The sequence below is a fragment of the Lipophrys pholis genome (assembly GCF_963383615.2).
Source record: "Lipophrys pholis genome assembly, chromosome: 2".
Lineage (NCBI taxonomy): Eukaryota > Metazoa > Chordata > Actinopteri > Blenniiformes > Blenniidae > Lipophrys > Lipophrys pholis.
The window spans coordinates 18,183,348-18,199,957 of NC_137636.1; the positions used below are offsets into that span (position 1 = coordinate 18,183,348).

General features: G+C 38.7%; 1 protein-coding gene across 1 annotated transcript in view; it reads left to right on the forward strand.

The window, feature by feature from the left end:
* chs1 (chitin synthase 1) overlaps positions 1–16,610 on the forward strand; it is a gene marked incomplete at its 5' end in the record, with an annotated part of 30,335 nt that overhangs the window by 10,787 nt on the left and 2,938 nt on the right. Inside the window, 31 exons of the mRNA XM_080458067.1 lie at positions 545–730; positions 1,725–1,926; positions 2,813–2,973; positions 3,101–3,176; positions 3,604–3,722; positions 4,772–4,949; positions 5,515–5,611; positions 5,893–5,989; positions 6,185–6,306; positions 6,672–6,767; positions 7,140–7,304; positions 7,382–7,529; positions 8,714–8,779; positions 8,883–9,058; positions 9,195–9,253; positions 9,411–9,611; positions 9,735–9,903; positions 10,463–10,578; positions 11,096–11,275; positions 11,366–11,470; positions 11,567–11,684; positions 12,492–12,573; positions 12,676–12,889; positions 13,181–13,258; positions 13,379–13,460; positions 13,771–13,924; positions 14,159–14,263; positions 14,561–14,671; positions 15,486–15,623; positions 15,764–15,843; positions 16,060–16,126. Of these exons, the coding sequence (XP_080314193.1) occupies positions 545–730; positions 1,725–1,926; positions 2,813–2,973; positions 3,101–3,176; positions 3,604–3,722; positions 4,772–4,949; positions 5,515–5,611; positions 5,893–5,989; positions 6,185–6,306; positions 6,672–6,767; positions 7,140–7,304; positions 7,382–7,529; positions 8,714–8,779; positions 8,883–9,058; positions 9,195–9,253; positions 9,411–9,611; positions 9,735–9,903; positions 10,463–10,578; positions 11,096–11,275; positions 11,366–11,470; positions 11,567–11,684; positions 12,492–12,573; positions 12,676–12,889; positions 13,181–13,258; positions 13,379–13,460; positions 13,771–13,924; positions 14,159–14,263; positions 14,561–14,671; positions 15,486–15,623; positions 15,764–15,843; positions 16,060–16,126 (3,948 nt within the window). The remainder of the gene's footprint in view (positions 1–544; positions 731–1,724; positions 1,927–2,812; positions 2,974–3,100; positions 3,177–3,603; positions 3,723–4,771; positions 4,950–5,514; positions 5,612–5,892; positions 5,990–6,184; positions 6,307–6,671; positions 6,768–7,139; positions 7,305–7,381; positions 7,530–8,713; positions 8,780–8,882; positions 9,059–9,194; positions 9,254–9,410; positions 9,612–9,734; positions 9,904–10,462; positions 10,579–11,095; positions 11,276–11,365; positions 11,471–11,566; positions 11,685–12,491; positions 12,574–12,675; positions 12,890–13,180; positions 13,259–13,378; positions 13,461–13,770; positions 13,925–14,158; positions 14,264–14,560; positions 14,672–15,485; positions 15,624–15,763; positions 15,844–16,059; positions 16,127–16,610) is intronic.

Below are 16,610 nucleotides of genomic sequence, written 5' to 3' on the forward strand. Positions count from 1 at the left end.
TCTCCTTTGGCCTCGTTTTCCTCTTTCTCTCTGAATCATCTCACATAGAGCAATGCACCAGAGCAAAACAACACATCTAAAAGTCAGTTTCAGATACTCTACATAACAAGCTTCTTACTGTTCATTCTGATTAGCCGGTTATAAAGATTTGTGAGCATTGCAGAATGTCTCTGATTTCCAGAATGTTTTCAAGTTTAGAAAAGTAAGCATTCTGAAATGCCTCGACAGTTCTTAAATAACACCCTTGTGATGGGAATGGCACATTTCCTTGTATTTAAATGAGTCTGGGAAATGGAATATAATAAACCTGTGAGGTATCTATAAAGGAGGAATAAGGAAACAGGCACGGCATAATAAAAAATAATGTCGCCTTTATCTAGTTTATTGTGAAGAACAGCATGCAATGTCTTTCATAAAAACATAATAAAAGAAAGGTCCCCTGGCCATTAAAACATGCAATATATCCATTTCCTTTACGCCATCTGTCCAACGCTTGTTTTCTAGAAATTGATTTGGCTGGGGGGTTTTTTTCTCCCCCATTCAGGGCGCCCTCATGGTCTTGATCGCTATGTCCAGTCCGACTTCACTGCGCATCGCAAAGGAGAAACAGTTCTACATGCTGATGCTCGTGTTCTGCTTGGTCTGCCCCAACTTCCTGGTCTTCATGAAATCATTGTGGCGATGTACCTTCAAGAGCTTTGTACAACCCAACTTCAAGACCATGGCATTTGTATGTTTTTCCTGAATAATATGTGCATATTATGCCATCTGTCTTGCTTGCAATCCTAACTAATAAGAGAGCAAAGAACCCAATTTAATTAATCATTCTATTATTTTCAGGTCATTATTATTCTTGATGAAAAAAATCTTGATAGTGAAGAGAGCGAGTCTAATCCAATACCCATTAGGTTAAACCAAATTTTGACATTTCCCCATTAAATGCTGTTAATTTGTGACCTGTTTGTCCAATAGGCTATCATCATAGCACATTCACTTTGTTGACACCAGGTACAAAACTTCTCATTTTCTCAAAGAATATCAGAGTGTAACCATTGTTGGGTGCCTCATAACGTTGACACTGACACAAAATAAACTGTATTTGTTAGGTTAAAGTTCAGATGTTGAACACAAACTTTCGATACAGGTCACCGCTGAGAACAGTATTGTAGGTTATGGTGATCACTTTGGAGATTTCACATGTAGTCGAGGGATTACAACATGCACTAAGATCCATAAATATCTGAACATTGACACATTTTCAACATTTTAGCTCTCTACCTCACCACAGTGGATGTGGAATGAAGCAATTAAGATGTTCTTTAATCGCAGGCTTTCAGATTTAATTTGATGGCATTTGCATCCAATCCAAATGTTATTGTGCCCTCCACCAGTAAATCTGCATCTAAAGCACATCTTGATTGTTTGGTTTAAAATCTATTGTGGTATTGGAGGATACTGAGAATGTATCAATGTACAAATGTTTATGAAGCTGACTGTACAGGAAAGGTACTTCACTTTCATGAATGAGCATTGACTAAATCCCTATTACAAAAGGAGGAAAATAAGCTCTTTGATTGTTAAGCCAGACCTGAACAATCACAAAACAGCATTAATGTGATTTAGGAAAATGAATAGCTGCATAATTGCTGTCAATTATTGTAACTGTTTTCCCTCACATACACATGCAAGCGCTGAAATAATAACATCTCTGTGTTCTTTTGCAGATTTGTGCCATTGAGTGTCTGGTGTCTTTAGGCACTTCAGTCCTGGTGCTGGTCGTCATGCCTCAGTTTGACATACTGACTAATCTCTTCATCAGTGGAGGAGTCTGCATTGTGTCCTCAATTCTGCAGATAGTATTCAAACTGCAGAGAGAAAGTTGGACAATTGTGTTTCCAATCTGCTCCCTCATTCTCACAGTTGCAGGTAACCATCTTTCATTTATTGTCTAACTTCAGGGCGAAAAAAAAAAGAAGAAGAAGAAAATGGGAAAGCAGATTCTCACATTCCCAAACTGAATGTGGTGCTGTTCAGGGTTGCTTCCCCCTTTGATTTGTTGTTATTCCAAATACAAAAAAGAAAACTCTCTGACATTGTTTTTTTCTTCAAGAGCTTCCAAGCACCCATGCGCACACGCACACGCACACGCACACGCACACGCACACGCACACGCACACGCACACGCACACGCACACGCACACACAAAATGATCATTTATAAGTCTTGGTGAGTTCACAGGATGTCTAATAGAAGGTTTAATAGCCTTCTTGTCACATCCTTTCTAGTCCTAAATCAGGCGTAGGAAAGAGGTGAAGCAGAAAGACGAAGAGTCGAAAGCTATTTTCTTCCTCCCATGTGCAATAACAAATGTCAAACTGATTGTTTTTTTTTCTCTTTGCTCCCACTTGTTTTCAACACATTTCAGTCGTAGTTTGTGTCTATAGGTTTGACTGAAATGACATGCCTCTCTAATTAAAAGTCAGCTCTTGCGCAGTCTTTCCATTAGTGCTGACTTTTCAGTATCCAGTCACTGCTGGTTCAGTAAATCTGCCACTCTCGTTATGACAACTGTCTCAGATGAATGATGTAAGATTTATTAAGTGTCAAGACAATCCTGACAAGCTCTGATTTGAGCATTCAAACAAAAATGATTGGAAGCCCTTATAGGACCTTATAGTGTATGAAAACTCAAAAGTAAACAATAAAAACCTTAAATCAAGTTAACTTTTCTCAAACAACAGTCAGAAATAGTGAATACAAACTTGTAAATTCCATAACAATTCATTTTACTAACCAAATAACTGTCTGACAGGTTACTGCCTCCTGGGAGTTGACTACTATGTGCGTGTTTCATCATTTACGGACCTACAGCACAGCAACAGCTATATCTATGTGGCAATTGGAATTTTCTCTTCATTCCTGGTCTCCTTCTGCTGGTGGGAGAATCCCCTGCAGGCCACTAATCGCATGAAGGTGTGTGTATGCCCACAGGGAAGCTTCAGCTCAGTATTGACTTGTTCTAGCACTGTGTATTTATAGCATGTAAATAGACTGACTTAACAAGATCAGTAAGACTCCTTTTTCATCTCCAACTCGGCAGGAAACGTTGTCAGAATTGGACGGTTTCAGGGACTTTGTGTTTGTCATCAGCAGTGTTCTGAGGATAATCGTGATAGGTAATTATCTGCCATCAATGTCTCTACCAATGAACAGTCCAAAAAAAAAAAAACGAAAGAAAGAAGCTGGAAACATTATGCACACTCAAGAAATGTATCACAACACCCACCGTCAGTGTTTTGCCATGCTTAGAAAAAGTCTAATTTCCAACTTCTGATTTCTGTGAAGTGACGACTGCAGATGAATTGGGGAGGATGTTCTCCATCTGTGATGTGGTCTCAAACTATTTTCTATTTTGTGAAACTTGCTTATTCTGCACGCCACAGAATATACATGTGTTCATTAAAAATCCACTGCTTTTCTTTCCATCTAAGAATCAGCTCACTCATTTTGTGCTGTTTTAATTGAACATCTGTTGTTGTTCTGTACATTTTTCCTCACTAGATTGCCTGGTGTGCATCACTAATACATGAACTTCTGTTATAGGAGGGGTATACCTGATCTACCATGTGTTGATTGTAAACACTATCATCTGGTCAAACTTCAGCTTGCAGGACGAGGACTGGGAACTCCTACAACTAGGACTGGGGTTGTTCTTCTTACAGGTAGGCCGTTTACTCCAGTGTTTTCATGGATGATAATCAGTGAGAACTTTCACAGACAATCAAATTAGACTTGAGCTCATGAAAGAGGTTCTCAACATGTTATTGGTAATAGTGGAACAAGTCTTAAAAGGTGAAATCTGGTTGATCACTGCAGCAACCATCCAAACTTTACTTTGAAGCCTTTAATTCAGTCATGCACTCATCTTGGTTTCTTTTTGTTCCATTTTGTTAATTATTTTTAACAAAATTAGTTTTTTCCAACTCCTGAGTCATCAGTTTTTACATAGCAAACATGAAAATATTTCAAGCAGTACAGTTAAATGAGGTGATCAATATACACATTAAACATTTTAACAAAATATACCAGAAAAGGGCAAGTAAAAATCTGTAATTGACATGCTATAGGTGATGGAATGAGAAAAGAGTTTCCTGATGCAACCTGAGCATTTGTAGTTGAAGGACTGGGCCCAGGTACCCACAGCAGTGACCCATCAGCAGTGGGATTCATACAAGCAAGCTTCCAGTTGCAAACTCACTGCCCTAAACTCCATCCTTAAACATCCATGAGTGTAAATAAATATACAGAAAACCATAGTAAAGAAGTATAACACAAAATAAATATTATATATACTGTATATATATCAAACTCTTCAAAGCCTTCAGCAGATTTAGTCAGCATGAAAACATAAATGAAATCACGTCTGGTAATAATCTAGTAAAAATACCAAAAGGTTTGTGCACTGAAGAGCTGCCGGTTTGGTCAGTCACTGATCACCCTGCTTAACGCTCTTTTATTCAGTACTTTGTCACGTGCAGAGCAGCAATTATCACAAAATCCAAATAGCTTTCTTTTGCACAGCACAGCTTAAATATGTCTTGAACAGTTATGAGTCGTATCTTGAAAAGTGGGTTTTGTGTGAATTACATGAACTGCAGCTCATTACAGCTGCAGCGAGGGAGTTGCCGAAATAGCTGAACTGTAAAATTGCATGCTTGTGTCACTAAGTTTGAGAGGAACTAATGAATATTCCTCTTGTACTCTGTCCCAGGCCTTCTGTTCAGCAGCCTGCCACTGGTTTGGAGTGGTGGCCTGTAAGATCCATGCTGTCAGGATGAGTTTTGCCCTTCCAGTATGTTTCGCAGGACCTGCAGTGCTACTGGTGGGACTCGTGATTTTCCTAACTCAGGCAGAAAAACTGGAAGGTGCAGCGCGTGGAAGCATCCTCGGTGTGTGGAGAACTTGTGGCACTTTCATCATTTATTCAAGATCACAAAACATTATGGAGTGAAATTGATGCATCTTGCAAATAAAGCTTGCACAGCTCGCGGCAATAATTAATAATTATTCCCGCAATATGTATTGAAATATTCACTCAACTGCCTGCCTGCTAGTACAAAGCCTTGCTATTGACCAACTACAATTGAAAGTTGGGTGATTAATACTTCAGTGTGAAGCACTGACACAATTCTCGACAATGTGTATAATATTTTCATAATCCTCTCAGCATTGCTCAAAGTGTGAGTGGGAATAAATATGGTGAGATGTATAACATGTCAATTCAGAATTAAAACATGTCATTCCTTCAATTAATTTGGATTTAATAATGTTTTTCTTAGTTGCACCAACCATCACAAAATCCAGCAATGTCTAAAATTTGTAGTGTATTTTTTAGATCAGAGTCACTGACAGTGTTTCTGCATTTTGGAAGGTAAGAGTATGGTGGAAAATGCTGTGTAATGAAAAAATAGGTTATCATTTACCTATTGCCAATATTTTTGTTTTCGTTTGCAGAGTTTTGTGATAGTTTGAAGCCCCTGAGCCTCAAGGACACAACTCCCATAGTCTTACTTGAGATCACCAGGAGCATTTGTCGAACCTCACTCAACAGGTAAGTTTATGTCAAAGTACAATGTGCATTTTTTTCCCCAACAGTATATCATTCAGAACTCCTTGTGCCACATTTCAGTTGTTGGGTTTTTTTTTTTTGAAGGCAGCATTCCTCAGTGACCATACACTCAGCCCTGATGACTTGTGAATGTCTTCAATGTGATTGAAAAATTGCACAAATGCAAATAGTGCAGTGTCTTGTATTGACAATGTTTATAGAAAAAAATATATCCCATCTCTTCACATTTTATTCAACACGATTGTGGATGTTTATATTGACAGCCCCTACACACAATGGCCATTTTCCATGCTGGCACTGGAGGGACTGTGTATGTGGTCAGGTTTCCTGGCATGTACTTACTATGTGTGGAAGATCGAGGTATGAATACAAACACACAAGCTTCATAACATGCCTCCTAATACCTTTTTGATTCCAATTATATTGCAGGGCCCTTCAAAAAAGCCAATTTGAACTTAACAGCCTACTACCAAAGTTAAAAGTCACAGGGTGTTTTATATCTTAATATATGACCAGACATACAGCTAAATGTCTCTATGCTTCACCATGCATTAGGTCCAGCGTATAGAGAGAACATCCCAGCTCTTTGTTCGTCGACTCTATGAATCTTCTTTCATTGACCTGTCTTTACTACTCAACACCAAGATGAAGGTGCAAAAAGCAGCGAACAATAACAGGTAAGAAGGTCGGAAAAGTGAGCTTTCTTTGTTTTTGTTTTAATTGTGGTCATATCTCAGAAAGGCATTTTGGAGGAAAACAGTTGCATGCTGTACAAGGACAGGAATTGCTTTGACATTTCTTCAAGCAGCTGGCTTCTTTATGTAATGATTCACACATTAGAGACTTTTCAGCATTAACTTGCCGTTGTCATTACGCATGTGTTTATTGTTCAAGCACATGAGCACTGTGGGATTGTAACGGTAATGAGCCTCCAGATGAAGCTCCAGATAACAGATGTTTGCCAAATTTTTATGTTCACAGCAGAAAAATCACTTAAAAACTCCTTTTCTCTCTCTACTCTTTTCAACCATCCTCTCCACAGAAACGATGAAATACAGAACTCTGTGATCTATCTTTGTGCCACCATGTGGCACGAGACCTACGACGAGATGCTGAAGATCCTCACCTCCATGTTCAGGTTAGAGAAACTGTCGATGCATACAGCAAGTGTGGCAAAACGCAAACACGTGCCTTTAATCTATCCTCCAGAAGGACAACGTTACTGCATACAAACATCTTGCTGGAGTTTTCCAGCAATTATGTAACTTGTCACCAGGAGGGTGTCGGCACACAGTGACATGGCAGCAGAGCGCACTTCTTCTAGGTTAGCAGGAGAGGTAGAATGGAACCAACGAAGCTGCTCTGTTTGGTGTGATGTTTGATTCATAACTTCACTTAAGAACTCTGGCAGTGAAATGCTTAGTGTAAAGACAGGGTTACGATTAAAAATGTATCCCACTGCGCTATAAGTGCTGGCACAAAAGAAAAATACTTTGGGTTTTCATTTCAGGTTGGACCGCTACCGAGGTGACCCAAAGAAGGAACATAAGGATTGTTTCGACTTCGAGTGTCACATTTATGTGGACGATGCCTTTATGACTGAAAAGGGCACTGAGAAGCGGCTTGTTAATTCATATGTAAATGATCTATTCAGGGTTGTCTTAGAGGTTTACAGGTGAGATTATTCCACTCTTTTTCATCTCTATCTCATGTAAACAATAGAAATACTAAACATTTACCTGTTTCATTCAGGGTGTATACCAACAAAGAGCCAGATGATGTTTCCATTATTGACACTCCCTATGGAGGCAGACTGATGTTTGTTATGCCAGAAGGAAACATGCTCTATATTCACCTCAAAGACAAAAGTCGCATCAGGAACAAAAAAAGATGGTCCCAGGTAAGGAGCACCAATGTTCCCGGCAATTAATTTCTCCGTCGACTCAACAAAATTAATTCAGACTCATCCAACAAAGTAAAAGTCAAATTGCTGGCAGCTGTGGGTTAGTATGAAAACACTCATGGGTTTAATATGATTACTCTTATCTCAGATGGGGGGCTTATGTGACTCGTGGGAGTTTTTTCTAACGGTTTATGCTATCTTGGTTTCATTTCACTTCTAAGTGAATAGTATCAAACCACATTTGTATTGTTAGAATTTAAAAAATAAAATTTTTAAACCAGTCTACTATAGCACTGCAGAGGATACCTGACAGCTCTGCAAGCGGCAGGCAAGACAGATAAACTGCCTTGTACATGAATGAAACCCTTGAAAGGGGCCAGACATTTAATCGTTTAACCAATTCTCTTCAAATGCCTTACATTGTGCAAAGCTCAAACATTTATCTACTTAAGGACACATGACACATTCTTTATATTTTTGTGGATTGTTTGTTCCAACCATCCTTTGTGGTAACCAAAGTGCTTCTCTGCACTATTGTTCTATATAAATTAATTGATATAGATTAATCTAATTATGCTGTTTCTTTAAAAAAAATTGATATATATCAACAATAACTAGCAGTTAGAATAGAACCTCATCTTGTCTCTGTCATTAATCCTTTCTTATATAAATTGACCTAAAAAAAAAAAAAAAAAAACCATTTGTGGCACTTTATTTAGAAGTGAACAAAACATCCTGCACTGGAACTGAAGACGTCAACAGATGTTCCAGCCAAGCTCTCGTCATGAACAGTCTCTTCACACTGTTTGCAGCCACAGACGGTGGTGCAGCCTTGAACATCATTGCCCCTCATTAACTCATTAACAGTGCGTCTTCTTCTCTGATCACTATTGTGTCGGCCATGGAACCTATGACTATATCGTCTTGGAGAACATGCAGAGACTACATGCACACATCATTCTCATTTCTTAAAACTGTACATACTTAAATGTTGCAGCTATATTAAAGTGTGTAGAAAAATGGGAACGCACACCTTAAGATAGTCTTCAAAACATTTGGAATTATGATATCACTCTTGGCTATATGGCAAAATGAATATCAGTTCAAGTTTAAAGCAAAAATTGAGTTGCGTTTTAGTTTTTAATTGCTGAACTTCTTTTGCTAATGTCTGCTACTTTCAGATCATGTACATGTATTATCTTCTGGGCTGGAAGGGCTACCTGGTGAAAAACCCTCACAAGATCCCAGTAAGACTTCCCTGCAGTTTGCAACAAATTTGTACATGTTCGTTTTTCACGTTTCCATGAGTTAAATAGCAAACACTGTCAAAATGTACCCTTTTTATTTCAGCAGGATAAGAACGAACACAGACCAAGTTTAATCTCACTGGATAGTGAGATTTTACTGTGTCCTCAGTATAGCAATGACATTAAGAGAAAATTCGTAGCGGATGACAACACATACATTTTGGCTCTGGATGGAGACACCGACTTCCAGCCCAAGGCTGTGATTCTACTTGTTGACAGGTCAGTGACCTAAAATAAACCAATCCTAACTTCTGAGAAAAGTACAATAAAAGAATACTTTAATACTTATTCGTATTTGTAGACATTCAGAGAAATACTTTATAACCACAGTTGCTGACATATTTTTGTTTGACAGATTGAGGATGTATGACAATGTAGGTGCGGCATGTGGTAGAATACATCCAACTGGTATGGGTAAGTGAACTCTTCTTTTTTAAATTAGGTTTAATGACGTTCTGTTGAGCTGGTCCTATTCACCATGATACCATTGCACTCTTGTTCTGGTACATGACCACTGCTGCTCTTATTTTTCCTCTCTGTCTCTGTAACTCGGCCAACTCTGGCTTCACAGGTCCCATGGTGTGGTACCAGAAGTTTGAGTATGCAGTGGGTCACTGGTTACAAAAGACAGCAGAGCATGTGTTTGGCTCTGTGCTCTGCAGTCCAGGCTGCTTCAGTCTGTTTCGGGCTTCGGCGATAATGGATGACAATGTTTTAAAGAGGTACACAACAACGGCAACAAGAGCTTCGGAATATGTACAATATGACCAAGGTTGGTGCATGCAGTCGAGCAGTCAACTCTGTTTCTGGTTTTGTCTCATCACCCTTCCTATTTGAGTGTTTGGGTTCATTTCTCACCCTTGTTTGCTTTATGTGTGCTTTTGTATTCCTCTAGGGGAGGACCGTTGGCTGTGCACGCTGTTACTGCAGCAAGGGTGGCGTGTTGAATACAATGCTGCATCTGATGCATACACCAACTCTCCTCAGGAGTTTGAAGAGTTTTACAACCAGAGGAGAAGATGGGGACCCTCCACACTGGCCAATACACTCGACCTTCTGCACAGGTTGGTGTTTGTTGATATTTTTCACTGGGCACATGAGTGAAATAGGCACTGCATGTTTGTTTGAGCACTTAATAGTCTCAAAAACAGAGTTTACTCAGAGTCAGATAAGGATGTTCATCAGAAGGGTGGATTCACTTATTAATTCATTATTAAATTGTTACCATTCAAAACATTTTCATTATTACAGATCTTTACATCTTTTAATTAATCAGCTATTCACCAAACTATCACAACATTGATATTATATAAATGGTAAATGGATTTCACTTATAGCACTTTACAACTGCTTGAGCAGTCCCAACGTCTTTCACACTCTTAATCACATTCACCCATTCACACACACATTCACACACCAATGGAGGCGGCTGCCATGCAAGGTGCCCAGTCCATCTATTGGGAGAGGTTTGGAGTTCTGTGTATTGCTCCAGGACACTTCAACATGTGGACAGGTGGAGATGAGGAATCAAACCTGTAACCTTACGATTGGGAGACAGCCGCTCTCCCAACCGAGCCACAGCCCCACATGCTGACTCTTTCTTGTTTGCACTTTAAATTGCAGTGGCCCGGAAACCGTAAAAAGAAACTCATCCATATCCAGACTGTACATCTTCTACCAGATGTTCGCTGTTGGATCTTCCATCCTGGGACCAGCCTCTGTTACACTCATGATCGCAAGTAGGTTTAGTTAATTACTTACTTATAGAAATTCGACTGCAGTGAGAGAAACATTTATCTGCCCTCTGAAAGAGACAAAGTGAGTTTGCAAATCTGAAACAATGACTGGTTAGGTCGTGATTCATTTACTTTTCTCCAGATTCTTCTTCTACAGATTAATCAAATGAACAAAACTAGCTTAAATCTTCATGTTTGAGAAGTGCCAGTACTGCTTAAATGAAATACAAATATCTTATGTGTTGTTTTTTGTTTAATTATTTTTGGTAAAGCAGTTTGAATTGGTGCTAGCTGGAGACACTTTTACTACCGACTGAAAAAAAAAAAAAAAAAAAACTAGTAAGCAGCAAATACCAAAAAGCAAGTAAAGCGTCAATAAGTGTTGTTTTTACTTTTAAATACCTCAAGAAGCCAAAAACACTAACCATGCTATGGGTCATAAACATGGACCTTGGGCATAATGATGATAACAGCCAAGGGCCAGACCTGCAAACATGTATTGATATTCACCCCCCCCCAGGTGCTGTCCAGTTCATTTTCGTGATGGATGGCAGTCTGGCAATCCTCATCGCTAGTGTTCCCCCGATCTTCTACATCATCGTTTGTTTCCTCACCAAGTCAGGCACCCAAATCGTAATCGGTGGTATCATGAGTGTTTTGTACGCGTTCCTCATGACCGCATCCTTATTTTCCATCATTGGTGGGTAAAACTTCCATTACTATCACTGTGTGTGCATTAACTCCTTAATTGATTCGTGAATTTCAAGAACACATTACTTTTCACTTTCAGGTGACATTGTGACGCAGGGTACGTTCTTGACCCCCACTGGCTTGTTTTTGATTTCCATGGCGATAATGTACACAGTGACAGCTTTACTACATCCAGAAGAATTTGGTATGATTATATTTGTATACATTATTTTCATGTCAATCACATGTCATGTTTTGTTATGTCATCTTATGTCATGGCTTGTCATGTTATGCGTTTCAGGAATGATCATCTATGGTCTGATGTATTTCATCTGCATCCCCAGTGGATACCTCTTGCTGACCATCTACTCACTGGTCAACATGCACGTTGTGTCCTGGGGCACAAGGGAATCCAACAAGTAATCTCACACTAAGAATTAATTGTCAATTATAGTAATTGCATTAGTATTTATGAAGATAATAAAATAAACATGATACCTCCCAAACATAGTTTTCTAATTATCACTTAATCTTAGAAAAATTGTTTATCAGCTCATTTATGCCAAAAGTAGTTTTACCTGCTTTACCAATAAATAAAATTGTATGGATGTTCATGGTAACCAGAAACAGACTAAAAAAAGAAGCAGCTTTTTAGTATTAACTCCTAAAAGATGTATGAGCAGTAATAATGATGATCAAGTATGTTGTTAACTTTAACAAATGGATTTTGCAGCCGTTATGCAGACAATTAGGAGGAAGTGTAATGTGTCATCATCATGGTTATCACATTTATCATGCAGGCATATAAGTTAACCCTTTACAGATCACTCATTGAAATATTACAAAGAGTCTATTATTGGATTTAATGACACATGAAATTAATACAATTAACTGTGGTATAATATTACACAATCAAATTTGTAAAAGAAAGTGGAGGAGTGACTCAAAAAGATTTTTTATTTTTTTTTTAAATCATTTTCAGATTGAGAAAAAACTACTTGTACATGGGAAAAATGTATCTGTGGATGTCTGTAACGGACTTCACCAGCCTGCTGTCACATACTTTGCACTGCTACGTCCTTACTGTCGAACAATTTTACATTATAAATACAAAACTGATGTTTAAATATGACCAAAAATAGAACCTTGCACAAAAAAAAAAAAAAGACAATCCTCTGTCTTTTTGCATTTGTTTGGTTTTGACAGTGTTTTCTTCTGCCCATCAGGGGAGAGGAACAGGTGAAGAAACATCACAATATCTTGTGTGACAAAAAGTGCAAACTGTGCTGCTGGGACATGAAGCTACAGGTACTGTACTGTACTTTTAGCACACAACAACCGTCAAACTTCTAGTCAGTGGCTTACAGCTCGTGGCTGGACGGGGGATTAATATATTGCGTTGCTTCACAGGTTTCTCAGGAAACAGAGAATCTGATGTTTCCACAAATCTTCGGTCAGGCAGTGCAGCAGACCCCTCCTACTGCAGCCAACAATAATGAACTGCCTCTGCAAGGAGTGTCAAACCCGATGCCCCAAAGAGCAGTCTCCGTAAGGAGAAATGGAGCAGAAATGGAGAAATATCAAGGAGAGACCTCGAATAAGAAGACAGAAAATGGAAGCGACAGTGACTTTATCACCAGGTTTTTGTTCTTCTTCCATTTCTTCTAAAATAATTTCGTCACAGACGTCAGGAGTTTTAACTGCAAGCTGTTTTAAATCACGGCCAGTTATTAATGGACTTGTGTGTGTGTGTGTGTGTGTGTGTGTGTGTGTGTGTGTGTGTGTGTGTGTGTGTGTGTGTGTGTGTGTGTGTGTGTGTGTGTGTGTGTGTGTGTGTGTGTGTGTGTGTGTGTGTGTGTGTGTGTTTCTAGTGACATGAGTGTTAGCAGAAACAGCTCTTCATTAAATTCATCAGATGAAGAGAGCAGTGAAGATGAGGACGATGACTTTTTCTTTGGTCCTGCAGACGAAATGGAGCAGGTGCCTGTCCGAGGTGAGAGACACCTTTACTGCCCTCATTACTAAATAGTATCATTCACACAATAACAAATTATGTGGTCAGTGAGATTTCCATTTTATATTACAATGATGCTGTTTCCATGTTTGTGTGTAGACTGGGTGCATCCAGTGAAAGAAGAGTTTCTGAAGAAACTAACTTGCTCCAACATGAAGAGAAATCTACAAGAACAGATAAAGTAAATGAGTGAATTTATCAGGGGGAATGTATGTTGGTATATAATCCTAATCTAGGCTTTCGGGCAATATGCAAAGATTTGAGAAGTCTGTTTGAATGAAATAAATAAGTATCTAATTGACAATTTATATCAACATATATATTAATGTGCAAAAAAGAAATACTTTTGAAGAAATATTTGTATTTTCTTTCTATTTAAGGTGTTTGTGAAAGCATATAATGTGACAAACTTTAAGACGCATGTTTGTTAATGTGTGAGCTTAAAGGGGACCAATGCAACCGTGTAATGACGACGGTTTGTTCCTGTGCAGATACTCACTCCGAAACAAGAATCAGGAAGATGTGTGTGAGGAGTTAGTCCAGTTGTTGACTGACACACTTAACACACAGCTCAGTGGAGTGGGACCTGAAGACGTCCCATCAGAGATCCAGCTGGAGGAGCTACAGTACGCACTGGCAAAGCAGGTGATGATTAAAAAAAAATCTGCGTTTGACTTTGTATTGTAACAACGTGGAATGATCAGATAGAGTTCAATCATTTTCAATGTATCTTTTTTTGAACATTGTTACTTTCAAACGTCAACTGAATATCAACCCTGTATCAGTTTATTGAAAGCCAGACTGCTGCCACGTTGTGTTATGAAAACTACTGACACTGCAGGTTGTCTTAATCAGTAATTGACTTGTTCCATCTCTCAGGCTCGATGCATCCTCAAGACTAATAAAATGGCGAAATTAGAGAAGAGAGTCAAGATAGCCATCGAGAAAACACTCACTGCCCCGCAAGTGAAAAAACTAGACGAGGTAAGATGTGTCACCGACTCCAGAGTCTGCGAGAAGCAAATGAATCACAACAGCCAGCAGAGACGAGTCAGGGTCAGCTGTATCACTGGTATTTGTTTTCTCTGTACAGATAAAAAATAATAATAGTCTAAATGGGTCATTAAGATTATGCATTACTACAATATTCATAAGGCAACATGAGAAGATCAGTCATCCTGCCCTCAGACAAATGAAGCTATTTAGCCAAAATAACGTCCATTGGTCTTTGCGCATCCTAAAATTAAACACAGATGTTCACTTATCTGCGTGTGTGTTCAGGGTGAGCAAGACTTCTGGCACAAGTTAATCGACCGCTACTTGGCACCCATCGTTGACACCAAAGCGCATCAGGAGGAGGTCACCAGAGAACTGAAGTCCCTTCGCAACAAGGTCAGTCATATCCACTTACTATCACAGCAAAGCTTTTTGATGATATTCTGATGGGTTAGCATTATTTATGTATGACTTTCAAAACAGTGGTAACTAAGGCCATGCCCTTCATGACAGAAAATATAAAATGTCCCGTACATTAAAAAAATTGGTTCCAGAACACAGAGAGCAAGTAAAGATATGCCATTAATGGTACTAACGCACTTTTTAGTGGTAATAAACAAATCGTCTGTCATGCTTTTCATTTCATATTTTAAGTCAGTCATTTCTTGCGTCGTATATCACTATGAGGTGCAGATATTCAAATATAATTTCATTATATGTCACATTATACTGTCAGAATATAAGGAAAATAACTTAACAACACAGCACCGTTATTAAATGAAGACATACAACTAAATACTGTCTTTAGGCGCCGAGTGAAGCACAATGGGCGCGAGCTGGTATGCCATTAAAATAGATATTGAGCTTATTGATGCTTTCTCCAGAAATAATTGAGCTAAAACAAGAAAAGGGTGAAGTATGTTTTACTTGAAGCCGTTTTAACTTCTGCAGTTCTGCATGACCACTGAATTGATAGTGTGTCTGATTGGGCCTTTCTGCATAGCAAATCATGTGCAAGAATATTAACCTGTTAAACAGTTCTTTTGTACGCTGTTTAATTTGTATTATTCAGAAAACACACTAGCTTGTGTACAAAGTAATTCTTTTTACTGTTTCTCGCTCACTAACAATCCAGCTACAAAATGTGGCATGTTAGCTATGTTCAGCAATAAAAGTTAAAAACACTTTTCATTTGCCCCCCCCCCGACAGGCAGTCTTCTTGTATTTCATGATCAACGTGCTGTGGGTGGTCGCTACCTTGGTCCTGCAGCTCATTGGAATTGACGTTCTCAGCATCCAAATCCCCAAATACTACCCGAACGGGACGCTCTCTGATGAAACCCTCAAGGTTTGAATGTTCTTCATAGAGACCGTACTGGACTCATGTGCAGTGAAGACAAAAATATAGATTAGGGAAGAAACTGACTAGACGCTGTTCATACGACTGTAACTTGAACCTGAGCAATGACCAATATTATGTGTCCACAGGTGGAACCTGTCAGTTTGATGTTCCTGTTTTCATTTGCTGTTCTCCTCATTATCCAGTTTCTGGCTATGTTATATCACAGGTAACACACATACACACACACACAGAAAAACTGAATAATTACCTGGTTCCAGAAATTGTCTTAATCATTACTGTGCATGCTCCTTTTAATGATAAAAAAAAAAAGTTTGTGGACAAATAATATCCTTTCTGGATAACTTTCACTGTTATAAACACTGTTGATTCATTCTAGTATCTCTATTTTCTTATATTGTCCGTTTGTCATCTCTGTTTGCAGGATCTACACTCTGATCCATGTGGTGTCCTACCGAAGCACAGAAAAAGACTACAAAGACAAACCTGAAGTAAGTAGCAACGCTACGAATCACGTAGGCTTTATGATGCTCAGTGATAATACCACTATTTCCCCTCAACATAAGAAAGAGAGCCAGGATACCAGCGACTTGAACTGCAAACAGACATTCGAATAAACTTCTGGAAACCAGACAATACAACGTCTTCACAGCAGAATGTGTTCATGTGCTTGCAGATTATAGAGATATTTAAGGAAAACAGAAATGAAGAACCAACCACAGTGGATTTTCCCACATCGGCATCTATTAAACCTGTGTAAGATAGGAGGATTTAGGTATAATAAAGCAACTTACCTTTCTGCTGATGCTCCAAAGCTTTGCCATCGGCATCAGGAGTTGAAAAGTGCTTCAGGAGGAGAAAAAGAAAATCCTCAAAACACAACAACACAGCAAGCATCAAATACTGAAACAATCAAATATACAATTTTCACAGGTATTACATTTGTTTAAAATTTAAATTGTTTATTATGTCAAC